Genomic DNA, 16457 nt, shown 5'->3' on the forward strand with positions numbered 1-16457 from the left:
CAAGTCAGGGGTTTCTAAAAATAATGGTTTGCCTGTTGTTAAGGACTGGTAAACCCCTGAACTCTCTAGGCTAAAGAACATGATAACTTCAGTTAATGATTTAGTTAGTGTAAGACCTGATCTGTCTAACTTGCTTAAGCTGCTTAGAACACAATACCGTAAGAATGTGAGGGATGCAAAGATCAACTCAAATGCCGCATACATAACAGGGGCTTCCAATCCCTGTAAGGCGGCCTGGAATTTAATAAATCAAAATAGACCTCAAACAAAGTCTGATATTCTTGATCCGTCTTTTGCATCTGCTGATGAATTCAATTCGTACTTTGTTGAGTCTGTTGAGTCCATCTTGTCAACCATTCCAAATATAACGCAATCCTCTCCTGTGATCCTGTCAAGCATACCTAATGATGCACCTACTTTTGAATGGAAACATGTATCGGTCCAAGACATTATTAATGCTGTTTTGGGCTTTAAACTCTCTAACAGTAAATATGTGTATGGCATGACACCTAATCTTTTGAAACACATTGTGTGGGCACTGGCACCTATACTAGCCCATTTGGTTAATGTATGCTTTTTAGTAGGTATTTTTCCTGCTCCATTAAAAGTCTCTAGAACTGTGCCTGTCTATAAAAAAGGGTCCCGTGACAATGTTGCAAGTTATCGACCAATATCGTTGATTCCTGTATTTTCTAAACTGTTTGAAGCTATTATGTTTGCTCAATTGTACGACCACCTTGAAGCACACAGCCTTCTGGTGCCTGGTCAATTTGGCTTCAGGAAAGCCAAATCCACTATATTGGCTGTTGATTCTATTGTACAATTAATTGTTGATGCTTTTGAGTCTAAGAAATCTACCTCCGTAATACTTTGTGACCTCTCTCGCGCTTTCGATTGCGTGTCACATGAAATTTTGCTCCTGAAATTGGGAAAATATGGCCTAGAAGGCAGTGCTCTGAGATTGGTCAAATCCTACCTCAGTGATCGCCAACAGGTTGTAAGTTGGAATGGTATTACATCCAAACCATTAGCTGTAAGACACGGGGTTCCGCAAGGTTCCATTATGGGACCTCTGTTATTTTTAGTAACAATCAATGACCTCTATACCAGACTTGAAGGTAATTGCATGTTGTATGCAGATGATACTTCCCTTATATCATGTAAAGCAACCCGTGAACAAGCAGAGCTGTCTGTTAAGAAGATTTTTGAGTCAGCCTCAAATTGGTTTGTTGACAATAAATTAGTGCTCAATAATGAGAAAACACAGTACATAACATTTAGCCTATGTGATTCCCAGATTGTTCCTTTCCAAGAGCCTGTCAAACTCCTTGGTATAACCCTTGACCCCTGTCTCAATTGGAAAGACCACATAAGCCAAGTCTGTACTAAACTAAGTAGAGTAGTACATCTTTTAAGACGTCTAAGTGACCAATTGCCACAGAGTACCCTTAGAATGTCCTTCTTTGCATTTTTCCAACCTCACATATCCTATGGGTTAATTTTGTGGGGCCATTCACCCAATGTCGAAAAGATCCTGCGACTGCAAAAGAAGGCAGTAAGGATTCTCTGTCATGCTCACTATAAAGAACACAGTAAGCCCTTGTTTAAGAGACAAAGAATTCTGACAGTTGTAAATATGTATATATTCCAATGCCTTGTTAGTATTAAGAACAGCATGAATGATTTACATGTAACCAGTTCAGCGCACAATCATGACACTAGGTTTAGTTCTAAGCTTGTCATTCCTCGGTCCAGGACTGATAAAAGAGCTAGGTCATACCCTGTTTCAGGAATAAAACTGTTCAATCACCTTCCTGGTCATGTGAGAAATCTGGAAAGAAAGAACTTCCAAACCGTAATATTAGACTGGCTGATTGAATATCCTTTTTTCAAATTTAAAGAGTTTTTTGAAACTGTATTTAGTTAAGTAAGTTTTCCTCTAAACAGCCTGTTTGCTGTTTTTGCATAGTGCATGCATTTTGCATGAACTGCATTTGTTTTGCTTTGTATCTTTTTGTGCATGGTCTTGAACATATTTTTTCACATGGTTGGTTTTGATCGATTTTTGGTTGGTTTGATTTTTAACTCATGATATTTATTTTATTATATGCTTGTACATTATGCTTGTACATTGACATAGCCTGTAACAATGTTGTTGTTGATTGGCCAAATAAATTCATTGTATTCATTGTATTCATATTTGTTTAACATTTTTAGTTGTTAAAATTCGAATTACGATTTAAATAAGAATATATTTATACCGTCAGATTCTGCAGTTAATGCAGATTCCGAATATATAACTTTAATTGCAGTCAACCTATTGTACGCACGGTCAGGAGCGTATTAACAACCGCGTACACGGCTTGAGGAACTGACATATCTGCGTTGGGTCCCCCATAGTGGTAGAGGAAGGTTACCGAAACGGCGCGCTTTTTATCCCACATCTCCTATCTACCCGGTGTTCCAGTTGTGTTATATACTTCGATGCTAATAAAGAGCGTTTTTAAGTAAAATAATTATAGCTTAGTATAAAATCAAGAAATTGGCCAAGTTTGATCAAAATATATCCATAAACAAGCAAACTACAACATTTTACAATATTCTCCTTGAGAATAACATGGGAATTTAAATTTACAATTTTTTGAGTTTTCTCCGTAACCAATAACAATAACTATACAAAAACACTTTCATATACTAAATAATTTATTTTTTTAAGCTATTTAAGAAGATCTAGAGAGAATTTGGAAAATGTTATGTTTTGAGGGTCAAAAATGAGAAAAACCCATTTTTATCCCATAAAACCCCATTCCCATGGTCCGATCATGCTGGTCCGCGAACTCGTTCAAGTTTATCCCGCCTTACACCTTCAAACCAAATTTCATCAAAATCGAACTAAACCAAAATTAATCAAGTTATTGTGTTATCGGACACATACAGACTGTCCCAAAAGTCCCGGACCGGTTTAATATTTTCTAAACGACAACAGATAAATCAATAAGATTTGGTACATCAAATACACACCTAAAAATCTACTTTTTTAAGGAAATATCAATTTTCTGTCACATCATGGGGACGTCCCGCAAGGAGTCAGAAGGAAATCTTAAATAGAAGCATAGGTTGACATGTACATCAAATTAAAGGCCTTTACTAGCAGAATATAATGCTGCAAATTTGAACTCAAACGGACAACCAAGTCAAAAATGACAGTGGTTCAAAGATTCATTTAATTTGCATTTGGGGGCACAGCCCTAGGAATCGGAAAAAAAATTGTTAACGTAAGCATAGGTCGATATGCACATCAAATTGAAGGTCTTTACTAGTAGATTACAATGCCGTAAATTCAAGCTCAAAAGAACGCCTGAGTAAAAATTGGCAGTCGTTCAAAGATTCAAAATGGCAGGTTTTAGAAATCTTTGAACGGCCGCCATTTTGTAACGGGTGATCCTTTTGAGGCGCGGTTTCCGGCATTGAACTCTGCTACCCAAGCCCTTTAAACTGATATGCATATTGACCTATGCTCCTATTTAAGATTTCCTTCTGACTCCTTGTAGGACGTCCCCTTGATATGACAGAAAACTGATAGTTCCTTAAAAAAGTAGATTTTTAATTGTGATGTTGATGTGCAAAATCTTATTGATTTATCTGTTGTCGTTTAGAAAATATTAAACCGGTCCGGGACTTTTGGGACAGTCTGTATATATGTACATATATAAAAATTTGAACGAATGGTGTTTTTGGCCTCTGGAGACATCAAAATGAAAAAGTAAATCGGTCCCGGGCCTAGGTTTTACCGTGCCACCTACAGTAATAGCTACTTTCCAATAGGGCAATTTGCTAAAACTATATATACTTGGATTACACAAAGATAAAAAGAAAAAGTTATTAATTTGTCCAAAAGGTATTGTAATCAGTTTTCAAAATCATACTATTCATATTATTGTATTAAAGACTTTGTACCTGACTTGAGTTGTTTTGAAAAGCAGTGTATTTTTGTACTGAAAACCGCTTCAAATAAAAGACGTTTCTATTCTATTCTATACTATTCTATTCTATTCTACTAATCATACTAATATAGCCTATTATAAATGTGAAAGTTTGTGTGTTTGTTTGCAGTTCAATCACGCATTAACTACTGGTCGGATTGAGCTGAAATTTGGTATAATGATGGCTTACAATCCCGATTAACATATGGACATACTCTTATCTCAAAGACCATTTCAAGCTCCGCCCCAGTGGCTCTGGAGATTCCCATGTTATAACCTTATCAGTATTTATATTTAAAAGGAACTAGCAGAGTTGTCCTTTGTACGGGTTGGCGTATAAGTATTAAATGCTTATTGCAGTTATTCTCGTGTTTTGCATTTACAATGGGAGAGGACACGTTTTAAGAAAATTTGGTTTACTATAATTTACGGTATACTATAGTATAGCATATCTACCATAGCAATATTGTTCTACCACTGCACCTAAACAACAGAAAAAAGAATAGTTCTCACAGCTTTTTCTGCTACTTGGTTCAAATTAGCTGTTGTCAAATGCAAAAAGAATTAATAGATGGATTAATAGAGATTTTATGGGAAATTGTACTACCAACCTACACCAGAATAAAGCTTGCATTCTAAGCTACAGGCTGGCAACGATTATAACGTTCCCCGGCAATGGCTGAGCTCACATTGAAGCAAGGTTGTTGGCATTGGAGAAGGACAACACTTCCCGCCCCGCACCAGTGGTGCCGGTACCGTGGAGCGAAAATTCCCGCCCCTCGCACTGAACGTGTTAATGCGTGATTGAACTTTAGACAAACAAACAAACAAACACACAAGCCTTCACGTTTATAATATTAGTATGAATATGATTACAGAATTTTGCCAGCTGCTTCAACTACACACGTTGGTTCTATGATATTCAATAGCATTAAAAAGTTATAGGGTTTAGCAACAGGGTGCAGCAATATTATTTTTTTGCATTTATGACAACAGCAAATTTGAACCAAGCAGCAATAAAAAAGCTGTGAAACACAATGGGAACTGTTAAAGTAGGATTGTTTACAGTTTTGCTTATGTTTTTGATTTATAAATAATTTGCGATATTGTGCGAATATTTGGTAATTTACTTTTTTCTGTTTTTTAGGTGCAGTGGTAGAACATTATTATGGCTATGGTAGATGTGTTATACTACAGCATACCGTAAATTAAAAGAACCAAATTTTCACAAACCGTGTCCTCTCCCATTTCCCATTGCAAACGCAAAGCACTAGTATAACTGTAATAAGCATTTTATACTTATACGCTCACCCCGTACTAAGGACATGTACTCTGCAAGTTAATATATAAAATCAAAATGCAAATACTGTACAGACGTTTCACTCACTCTAATGCAGTGCTGTACACGTCAATAGCCCCCTGAATATCTCCTTCTTGCTCGTAGAGTTGAGCGAGTGTGCGGTACGACACTTGACTTTTTCCCAGCTGTACTGCTCTAGTTAGATACTCCCGAGCTTTGCCCAGCTGTGCCAGCATCAGAAAACATTCACCTGAAAAATTAAACCAACCAACTGCAAGTTACATGACAATTTATTATAACTGTCATCATTTTTAAGGTCAACAGACTCCAGTGGCTGACATCCAGAGGCTGTCAGCACAACAAACCGTCCAGTGAACTGGACAATTTTACATCCCAGGCTTTTTCTTTTCCAACAATGTCTCATGTAAACTTTCAGTCTCAAGTCCTATAGACATTTAGATGAGCCTTAAACTTATCTATTAACTTTTCCATCTTAAACTTACAACATATTATAAATATAAGTTATAATATATCTTAACTGATAAACTTGCAAGCAACAATGAAACTGCTAACACAGCCACTGAGGGCAGGACTGTGTTTTGGCAGACTGTAGGGGTGTAGGGGTTGTGGGGGAGTGTTCCGGAGGTAGGAGAGGCACTTAACGTCCTTGGTGGTCGAGTCTGCGAACTGACAGATGCGATGTGTGTTGACCCATTTAATTAATAAGCAGGGTAGCGATATTTTAGCCTACGCACAAACGTCCGTCGGCAGTTGGACGGACGCCCTGTGTGTAGGCCTTTATACTCCAAAATAATTTATGCGGTTTGAGGGGAAATTGCCCCACTACGTTTTTTGCTTAGTATATGTTGCAGCTGATTGATCGTTTTGGCAAACCTCCCCAGCTGTTCAGCTATAGTTTTAAAGGTAGGTTAAAGTGGATAGAGCAAGAGCCCATGACTGCCAGACCTTCTTTATTTTATAAAAGTTGAAAGTTTCTCAGCAAATGCTCCCAGTTCAGTTAAGAATGATCGGCGACTATGAAATTTGGATCTTGGTTACTTTGGCAACAAAAAGTTAACAACGGTCTGAAATTTACAAATCATCTTCGTTATAGTATAAAAATTGGTTCTTTCATATTTTCTTCACAGGAATGTTAGAAATCATTTCTTCTATTGCCAGACACTTTGTGTGGTTTAAACCCTCTGCCAGACACCCTTAAAACTTATAGGTATGACGAAGATTAATTTTCGTCATTTTATAAAAGCTGAAATTGATATGTTACTTGCGGAGCTATCAAAAGACGTTTTCTCAAAAGCCAGACACTTTCATTGGTTATTTTATCTTCACTTTAAAGTCTGCCGTGATAAGCTTAACTGTTACCTGCAAACAGTGATTCAGTTCCAGTTTGCCTTTGCCAAATGTAAACAGTAAAATTACTACTTTCTTCTTCACAATCTGTTTTTATAATAAACCATATGTTTGATGTAAACATATGTTATATTTGCATTTAATTGTTTGTTTATTCCTGTAGTGTTTTGAAGTCACTGTTTGTAACTACTGTACCTACTACCTATTATTTTACTACAAGTGTCTGTTAAGATAAATGGTAAGATAGATGGTAGTTTTGGTGAAGAACTGGAAATGTTCCAAATGTTCTCTCGACATTGAGGTTAATGAAAATGTGGTATTAAATAAAGGAATTGTTGTTAATGATAAGAAAAGTCACAAGGAAGAGCAGTTTAATCACTCAACACTATTTGAGGAGTTAAATAAATCGATTCTCAATGAAAATGAAGAATTAAAAAATGAGCTTCATTTGGCAAAGAACAATAGCTCTTTGTATGTATTGGAACTGGAAGATAAGTTAAAGGAATATGAGGAAAAGTTTGAATCTCGGGAAAAACTATTTTATGAGAATGAAAAGGATATGCAGAAGAAGATCGAGTATTTAGAGCAGCAGTTGAAACAGCAAAAAGAAGCCAGGGAGAGTATTATAGTACAGGTTGAGGAGGAGTCAAGACAATCTTTTACACATAATCATATACAAAATAAGAATTGTGATAGTTGTGATATTTATAAAGAAGAATCTAGAAAAATGTTGGACACTATACGTAGCTTAGAGAATATAGCAAAACTACTGGAAAAGGAGTGTTTAGAAAAACAAAAACAAATAAATACATTAGGAACAGCAAAACCCGTATGTTTAAAATGCTTTCCCCCACTCACTAATGATAATGGTAAACTTCAAACCCTCCCCGCACCTGATAAATGGCATGAGGTGTCTGCAACCTCTCATCGTAATAAAATAAATACTAAAGGGAGTGACATGACACCTAGCTTTGTTACAAAGAATCAGTTTCAGGTGCTACAAGATGTTTTGGAGGATGTCGACTCGGATGTAATTGTCTCTGTGTGTGGTTCAAATGACAAAGAAGAAGAAAAAGAAGAAAGTACTACAACCCAGCCAATAATCAAAAAGAAGAGAAAAATACTTATTTGTGCCGACAGTCATGGAAAAGATTTGGCTTGGTTTGTGAACAAAGCTCAGCAAACTCATGAAGCAGTAGGTTTCATAAGGCCTGGTGGACTTACAGAAAAGATAATTAATGAAAGAAACATTAAAGAAGAAAACCTGAAGAAAGAGGATGTTCTTGTAATTGTTTGTGGAAGTAATGATGTGGCTAAGAATGAATCTGACAAGGTTTTTGCAACTTTAACAAATATCCTGCCTAAATTAAAAAGTACAAATGTTATGTTAGTAGATTTACCAATGAGACACGATTTAACAAATTGGTCGTGTGTAAATAATGAAGTTAGAAGAACTAATAAGCGCCTTGAAGAACTAGGTGAGAACTATCATAATGTGACGGTGGTTAAGGCAAGTGGAGCACTGAGACATTTGCATACACAACATGGGCAGCACCTCAATCAGCACGGCAAGATATGGTTAGCTAATCTCATAACCAAGGCAATTGCATCAACATCATCTGTTGCAAGAAGATGTCTGCGGGGCGTTGAAGATCAGCCGACTCCTCCGGGAACTGAGTCGCTGTTGGAAAACTACACCCCTCCAGGACAACCCAGTTTTGTGCATCGTCATCAACAACCACTAATGGACCCATAGCTGTAAGTACTTTAAGTAGATCACCAATTGTACACAGGTTAGATAATGTTAGTTTTTACAGCTTATCAGAAAAAAACAATGCAAATATCTATGAAAATAATAGTAGGCCTATTCTAAATAATAAAAAAAGCAGTGATAAGTTAAATTTAACAATCTTTCACCAGAACTGTCAAAGCCTGACTAATAAAATTGGAATTCTGGAAAACATTTCATGTGAATTTGATTTAGATGTTTTGTGTGTAACGGAGCACTGGATGGTAAGCAATGAAATCAGTAAATATTCTATCAATGAGCTAAAACCAATTGCAAATTATTGTCGCACTACCATGATTCATGGGGGATCAGCAATTTTCACTAGGATTGATCCATCGTTTATTAAAGTAATGGATGACATTAACAGACTTTCTGTTGAATTTGACTGTGAAATTGCATGCATTGAAATATTAAATTTTAAGTTAGTGATAGTTACCATTTATCGCAGTCCTGATGGAAATGTTGAAATTTTTTTTAATGTCATAGAAAAATTGTTAAGTCACATTAGTCGGTTAAATAAGCAGTCAGTTATATGTGGTGACTTCAACATGGATTTTCTTAGTATTGAAAAAGTTCCTGTGAACCTTGTAAATCTCTTTAATATGTATGGTTTACAGATGAAAGTTATTGAGCCTACTAGAGGGAAAAGATGCTTAGATAATGTATTTACATCTTTAAATGACAACTTTACAATCAATGTAGTAAACAGACATGTTAGTGATCACCTTGGACAGGTTTTTAAATGTAATTTTGACAATGTACCTGAAAATTGTTCTACAGAAAACTTTAAAACAATAACAAAGATAACTGATGAAGGTATTAGAGAATTCAAATTCTATTTAGGAAAAGAATGTTGGGAGGAGGTTTTTCAAACAAATGACATTCATGTTAGTTTTAGAAATTTTATAGATACTTTGAAATATTATTTTAGTGTTTGTTTTGTAACTACCATAACTAATAAAAAAGTAAGGTATAAGAAAGCCCAATCAAAATGTCAATGGTATAATTTAGAGCTAAAAAAAATTAAAGACAGACTAGATTTGCTGTATGACCTCTCAAAATCTACAAATATTACTTGTTATAAAAATGAATATAAGGAACTCAAGATTGTGTATAGGCGTAAGATTAAAGAGGCAAAAAAACAGGCAAACGTTAGCTTTATTAATAATGCAAAAAATAAAACAAAAGCGTTATGGAGTATTGTAAATAAAAATAAAAAAGGTACTGTAAATAGTAGTAAAAATAATTATTTTATACCAGATGAATTTAATGACTTTTTTATTAATGTTGCCCAAGTAACATATATCAAATTCAGCTTTTATACTATGATGTAAATTAACCCATTGGCGCCGACTTACGAGCGTTACTCGTACGGCCGCTGCAGGCCCGGCGGCCAACTTACGAGTGCCGCTCGTGTCACCGCTAGGCAGCGCCATTAGTTATTTAGTTATTATTATTTTTCGCCCTTTTTGTTTCTTCTTACTATTATCAAGTTTATAAATATCTTGCTTCTTGATTTGCGTATTTACTCATTTATTTTAGCGAATAACAAACAATTTAAAAAAAATGTTATTACTTATAAAAGTACACAACTTTTGATTTTTCTACGTAGGGAATCGATTGAACTTTATAATAGTAGTGTTATTTGGTGTCTGGATTAATCTTGGAATTTGTATATCAAGTTTACTTTCATAATATTGTTTTTAAAATTTTTATTTTTATAATCTTTATATATATATATTTTTTTTTAGTTTAGAACTTTGACTACCCAATTACCACTTTACTGTAGACAATTTTACTGTGAACAAAATGGTGAAAGAATTATTAATTTATTACTTAAGGTTTTCTTTCTATAGCAGTTAGAGTAAAAGTCTACAAATTCGGTAAAATTAATTGCCGCCAGAGGGTGCTGCAGGTAGCGCATTGATTCCTTCCCCAATGGGTTAACGGAATTACGGATGGAAATAAGTTGTGATATCTTTGAGTGCACCATAAGATTCTGTAAAATCACCTTTTACATTTGGCACAGAAACCTGTTCTATACTGGAACTGAAGTCACTGTCTGTAACTACTGTACCTATTATATTACTACAGACTTTTAAAGTGTCTGGCAAGATAAAATAACCAACAAAAGTGTCTGGCTGTTGAGGAAATGTCTCTCCATAGCTTCCCAAGTACCATATATCAAATTCAGCTTTTATACTATGATGTAAATAAACGCAAATACGATTAGAAATAAGTTGTGATTTCGCCGTTTACATTTGGCACAGAAACCTGTTCCAGACTGGAACTGAATTCACTGTTTGCAGGTAACGGTTAAGCTTATCACGGCAGACTTTAAAGAGTCTGGCTAAATGAAGTAACCAACGAAAGTGTCTGGCTTTTGAGAAAATGTCTTTTCATAGCTCCCCAAGTAACATATATCAATTTCAGCTTTTATAAAATGACGAAAATTAATCTTCGTCATACCTAAGTTTTAAGGGTGTCTGGCAGAGGGTTTAAACTGCACAAAGTGTCTGGCAATTAAGGAAATGATTTCTAACATTCCTCCGGAGAAAATATGAAAAAAACCAAGCTTTATACTATAACGATGGTTATTGGCAAATTTCAGACCTTAGTTATCTTTTTGTTGCCAAAGTAACCAAAATCCAAATGTCATAGTTGCCGATCATTCTTAACTGAACTGGGAGCATTTGCTGAGAAACTTTCAGCTTTTATAATACCCCCGCCACAGCAAACCTGCAGACTAAGCGAATTTCCATTTGAATGATTGGATTTACACTAAAATGCCTCCTTAAAAATATCACATTTATTCACTATTTAAATAGAAGTACCTGGGGACCGAGCTTTGCTCGGAGAAAATCATTAGTTCACTCTGAAAGCAGTCTTAGTATCGGAGATACATAAATCTGTTCCCAAACTCCACACGGCTCGCCTTTACAACGTCCTACACCATTTCCTACGTCATGGACCTGTTTCCCTCCATTCCCATAGCACTTTAAGATTGTAGATACCTTAATCTAATCGTTATTAACAGTTCCCACACTCCGGACAGCTCGCCTTGACTACTTCCTTCACCACTTCCAACGTAGCGGACCTGTTTTTCTCCCTTCCCATAGCATTTCAGAATTGCAGATACGTTAATCTAATCGTCATAAACAGTTCCCACACTCCATACTAATCGCCTTTACTACTTCCTTCACCACTTCCTACGTCGCAAACATGTTTCCCTCCCTTCCCATTGCATTTAAAGATTGCAGATACATTAATCTAATCGTCATAAACAGTTCCCACACTCCGGACAGCTCGCCTTGACTACTTCCTTCACCACATCCTACGTCGCGGACCTGTTTCCCTCCCTTCCCATTGCATTTAAAGATTGCAGATACCTTAATCTAATCGTCATAAACAGTTCCCACACTCCGGACAACTCGCCTTGACTACTTCCGTCACCACTTCCTACGTCGCGGACCTGTTTCCCTCCCTTCCCATAGCATTTTAGGATAGCCCATACCCTTATCTAATCGTCATAAACAGTTCCCACACTCCGGACAGCTCGCCTTGACTACTTCCTTCACCACTTCCTACGTCACGGACCTGTTTCCCTCCCTTCCCATAGCATTTTAGGATTGCAGATACCCTAATCTTATCGTCATAAACAGTCCCCACACTCCGGACTGCTCGCATTTACTACTTCCTTCATCACTTCCTACGTCACGGACCTGTTTCCCTCTATTCCCATAGCATTTTATGATTGCCTTTACTACTTCCTTCACTACTTCCTACGTCACGGACCTGTTTCCTTCCCTTCCCATAGCATTTTAGGATTGCAGATACCTTAATGTATTCGTCATAAACAGATCCTAGACTTTGCACTGCTACCCTTGACTACAATGTCTCGAGTAATCTTAAGTATAATCAATCTTTGGTATAATCTTTGCTCAATATTAACAAGTGATGTTTTTCCTTTTGTACTGTATTTGTAATTTGCTAGTATACTGTGGGTAGTTGGTTTATTATGAACACGTGCTACAACTTCAAGTCTTTTGTTTACCTTTTCCTTGTTATTTAATTCAACCAACATGGTTACTTAGCAACCCATAAGACTAATGTTAAAAAAATGTGACTTTCAGTTTCGTTTTTCTACGTAATTAGATTTTTGTTGGCAGTTCTAACTGCATGAAACTTGTTTTTAGGCCAAAAATAAACTATTTACAAGATTTGAAGAAAATCGTCGGAGCCGTTTTCGAGATCTTTCTGCAAGCAAGCAAGCAAGCAAGCATACATACAAGCAAACATTGCTCGTATTAGAGTATAGGATTAGTTTAATGAGTACATAGGTTTGCTGCAACAGGGAGGGTAAAAACGTGTTTTTTTTTTGTAAAATGTTAATAGTTTAGTAAGAAATGAATGTTTTATTTCCAAATTCGAACAAAATATCTTCATAAACAAGCAAACTACAACAGTCACTTATTCTCCATAACAATAACATGGGAATTTAAAATTTACAACTTTTTGGAATTTTCTCCGTAACCATTAGGCGCAAAATAACGCTTCAATATACTAAATTATTTGTTTTTTTAAGCTCCACAAAATGGTTTGGAAAGAAATTGTGAAATTTTGTGTTTTTAGGGTCAAAAATGGGAAAAACCTATTTTCACCCCATAAAACCCCCCATAAACCCCCGTTCCCATAGTCCAATCATGCTGGTTCGCGAACTCGTTTGAATAAATGTAGGTTTACACGTTTATACCAAATTACATCAAAATCGGATCATTTTTGTTCGAGTTATCGTGCTAACGAACACATATATATCATGTTATTTTATATATTATTTATTAATATATATATATATATATATATATAAATATATATATATATATGAATTTGAACGGATAGCGTTTTTGGCCTCTAGCACAGAAAACATATTACTATAACACAGAATGCCAACCGCGTGGTAAAAAGCATTAAGTGTTTTGAGAGAGCTTTGCCTGTCAATCGTAGGCAGCGCCACCAGCGTTGCCATGCACTCAGCATAGCAACGCTGGTGGCGCTGCCTACGATTGACAGGCAAAGCTCTCTCAAATCACTTAATGCTTTTTACCATGCGGTTGGCATTCTGGGTTATAGTAGTATGTTTTCTGTGCCTCTAGGGACCTCAAAACGAAAAAGTAAATCCGTCCCGGGTCCAGGTCTTACCATGAGTACTACGGTAATAGCTTATTCCCTATATGGGAAATTCGCTAATATTCTCTATATGGGAAATTCGCTAAAATGCCGAAGGTCTGGCAGTCATTGGCTCTTGGGCTAGGAGGGAATAGATTTCTTTGCATAAAACCACCTAAATTTTGTGAACATAGAATATTATGTGAGGCTCATTAAAATTCTCTAGTTACATGCAATCATCGATATCATCTTCTAGACTATTAGAAATAACTATGTGCACTTTCACTTCTCTAAGATAGTGATGCACCTACAGAAAAATTACAAAGGCTGTACTATTAAAGATACTAGTAAGATCAAAAACTTTGATTTACGGTAGCGCTATATTTTTGCCTTCATGAATGTAATTTTTTTTAATAACAGAAAAAATATGTTTATTTTAAAACATTACTGTATAAAAAATACCCCCACCACAACAAACCTGCAGACTACGCGAATTTCCATTTACCTGTCTAAATTTTTACTAAAATATTCCCTTAAAAATATCACATTTATTTCCTATTTAAAAACGTTAATTTTAATGAGTATTTAGGTTTGCTGCTACAAGGAAGGTAAAAAGGTGTGTTTATATTCAAATGTTGATAGCTTAGTATAAAATAAACAGATTTGCCAAGTTTGATCAAAATATATCCATAAACAAGCAATCTACAACATTTTTACAATATTCTCCATAAGAATAACATGGGGATTTTAAATTTACAATTTTTTGAATTTTTTCCTTAACCAATAACCATATAAAAACACTTTGACATACGAAACTATTTATTTTTGAAGCTCTTTTAAATAGTCTAGATAGAAAATGGGAAATTTTGTGTTTTGAGGGTCTATTTTTTTTAGGCCTACCACATAAAAACCGTTCCCCTTGGTCCGATCATGCTGGTTCGCGGACTCATTCAAGTCTTCACCTTAAGGCCTTACATTTTCAAACCAAATTTCATCAAAATCAGATTGAACATTCTGTATCGTATACAAAGTAAACACATTTAAAGGTTTAAGATATTTGACTTTTTCAGTTGTAATAAACACCGGTGGCCCTTTAACAATTGGAAACAGATAACATTTTGGGACTTTCCTACTTTAAGTTCTTCGTTATGACATTCTTTAATCCTTATCATTGCTGGAAAACCCCGCATCAACAAAACAATACCTGCAGCATTGGATATTATGGCTCAGTTATGAGATTGTGTCTTAGAATAATGTTGTCTAATTTTTCTAGGGTTAATTTTTACATTTATTACTAATAATTTAGCAAACTACTAATAGTTTTTTACTTTTTTCAGTGTATGAGTATTTACTTTTTAAGTATAATTCATTATTTTACTAAGTGAATCAGAAAGAATAACAATATTGATGATGAGAGGCTATGGTAACCTGACTAGGTCGTTTCAAGAAGTTACAGATCTTTATAATGAAGAAAATTACCCTCACCCACCTATTTCGAAATCCACAGTTGTAAGGTTTGTTCATCGTTTTCAAGAAACGGGAAGTGTTAAGGATTTGCCTCGATCAGGCAGGCCAAACTCAGTTTCAGGCGATGACAAAGCTATTGAAGTGTTACAAGCTTTCGTAGAAGATCCACATAACTCTACTAGAAAAGCTGCCCAACAACTGGATGACATCAGTAAATCTTCAATACACCGTATATTGAGCAGCAACAAATATCATCAATATAAAGTAAGGTTAATACACGAACTAGCAGAGGATGACTTTGACAGGAGAGGAGAATATTGTGAATTGATGATGACAAAAATTGAAAACGATGAACATTTTATCAAGAATGTAGTTTTTTCAGACGAAGCTAGTTTTATGCTAAGTGGGGCTGTAAATAGCCACAACTGTCGATACTGGGCAGATGATAACCCACACTGGATGCGTGAAGCTCATACCCAGTACCTGGAAAAAATAAATGTATAGGCGGGAATTTTCAGAGACCAAATAATAGGGCAGTTTTTTATTGAAGAAAATTTGAATCGCAACAATTACCACCAGTTGTTACTCAATGAAGTTGTTCCTGCAATTGAAGCAGCAAGAGATGAAAATCATGAAACTTGGTTTCAACAACAAGAAGGAGCGCCACCCCATTTTGGAATAAACGTCCGCACGTACCTTGACAGTACATTTCCACTTCGATGGATAGGCCGGCGAGGGGCAATGGAAAGGCCTGCCAGGTCTCCCGACTTGACCCCCCTAGACTATTTTCTTTGGGGCTATCTTAAATCTAAAGTTTATATTACAAAGCCCCAGAACTTGATAGATCTTCGACAACAAATATCACACGAAGCTCAGCAAATACCAGGGGAAATGATACAGAATGTAGTACAGCATCACTATTACAGACTAGCACACTGTGTGACTGTGGAAGGAAAGCAGTTTGAACACTTACTCTAAACCCTGGATATCACCTTTGGTAAGCAACTTTGTTTTTGAGTGTAAAGAAAAACATTTTGTTATTATTAACAAGTGTTACAACATTTTTGTTATACTTTAAACTCTTTTGTACGTGTGTTTACTTTCTTTTAAAATAATAAAAATGTTTAATACAACCAATGGTGGCCGATTTTAAATTACATGACCATAAAAAAAACACTAAAAGGTCAGCCATTTTGAACAGGAGCAAGATATCGACCTCGGATTTGTGCTGTTGTATTTAACTCAATGAGAACTTTAAAATGATGGGTCACTAGATAGGGGTTTACATTTAAAAATTTGGGGCAACAACTCCCCCAAATTTGGTTTTTGGGGGCAGGGGTAATAGTGCAAAACACATAAAAAAATAGTTTTTTGTAGCCAGGAG

General features: G+C 35.7%; 1 protein-coding gene across 4 annotated transcripts in view; it reads right to left on the reverse strand.

Moving 5' to 3' along the window:
• The window catches only part of LOC128993495 (Bardet-Biedl syndrome 4 protein homolog), a 153166-nt gene that overhangs the window by 66256 nt on the left and 70453 nt on the right, over nt 1-16457 (reverse strand). For all 4 annotated transcript variants that reach the window (XM_054418611.1, XM_054417779.1, XM_054419436.1 and 1 more), the window contains exon 6: nt 5371-5533. In XM_054418611.1, coding sequence (XP_054274586.1) covers nt 5371-5533 — 163 coding nt within the window. The remainder of the gene's footprint in view (nt 1-5370; nt 5534-16457) is intronic.

The sequence above is a fragment of the Macrosteles quadrilineatus genome, unplaced genomic scaffold, assembly GCF_028750875.1.
Source record: "Macrosteles quadrilineatus isolate MER2022 unplaced genomic scaffold, UCM_ALF_1.0 Scaffold_1__1_contigs__length_201487025, whole genome shotgun sequence".
NCBI lineage: Eukaryota > Metazoa > Arthropoda > Insecta > Hemiptera > Cicadellidae > Macrosteles > Macrosteles quadrilineatus.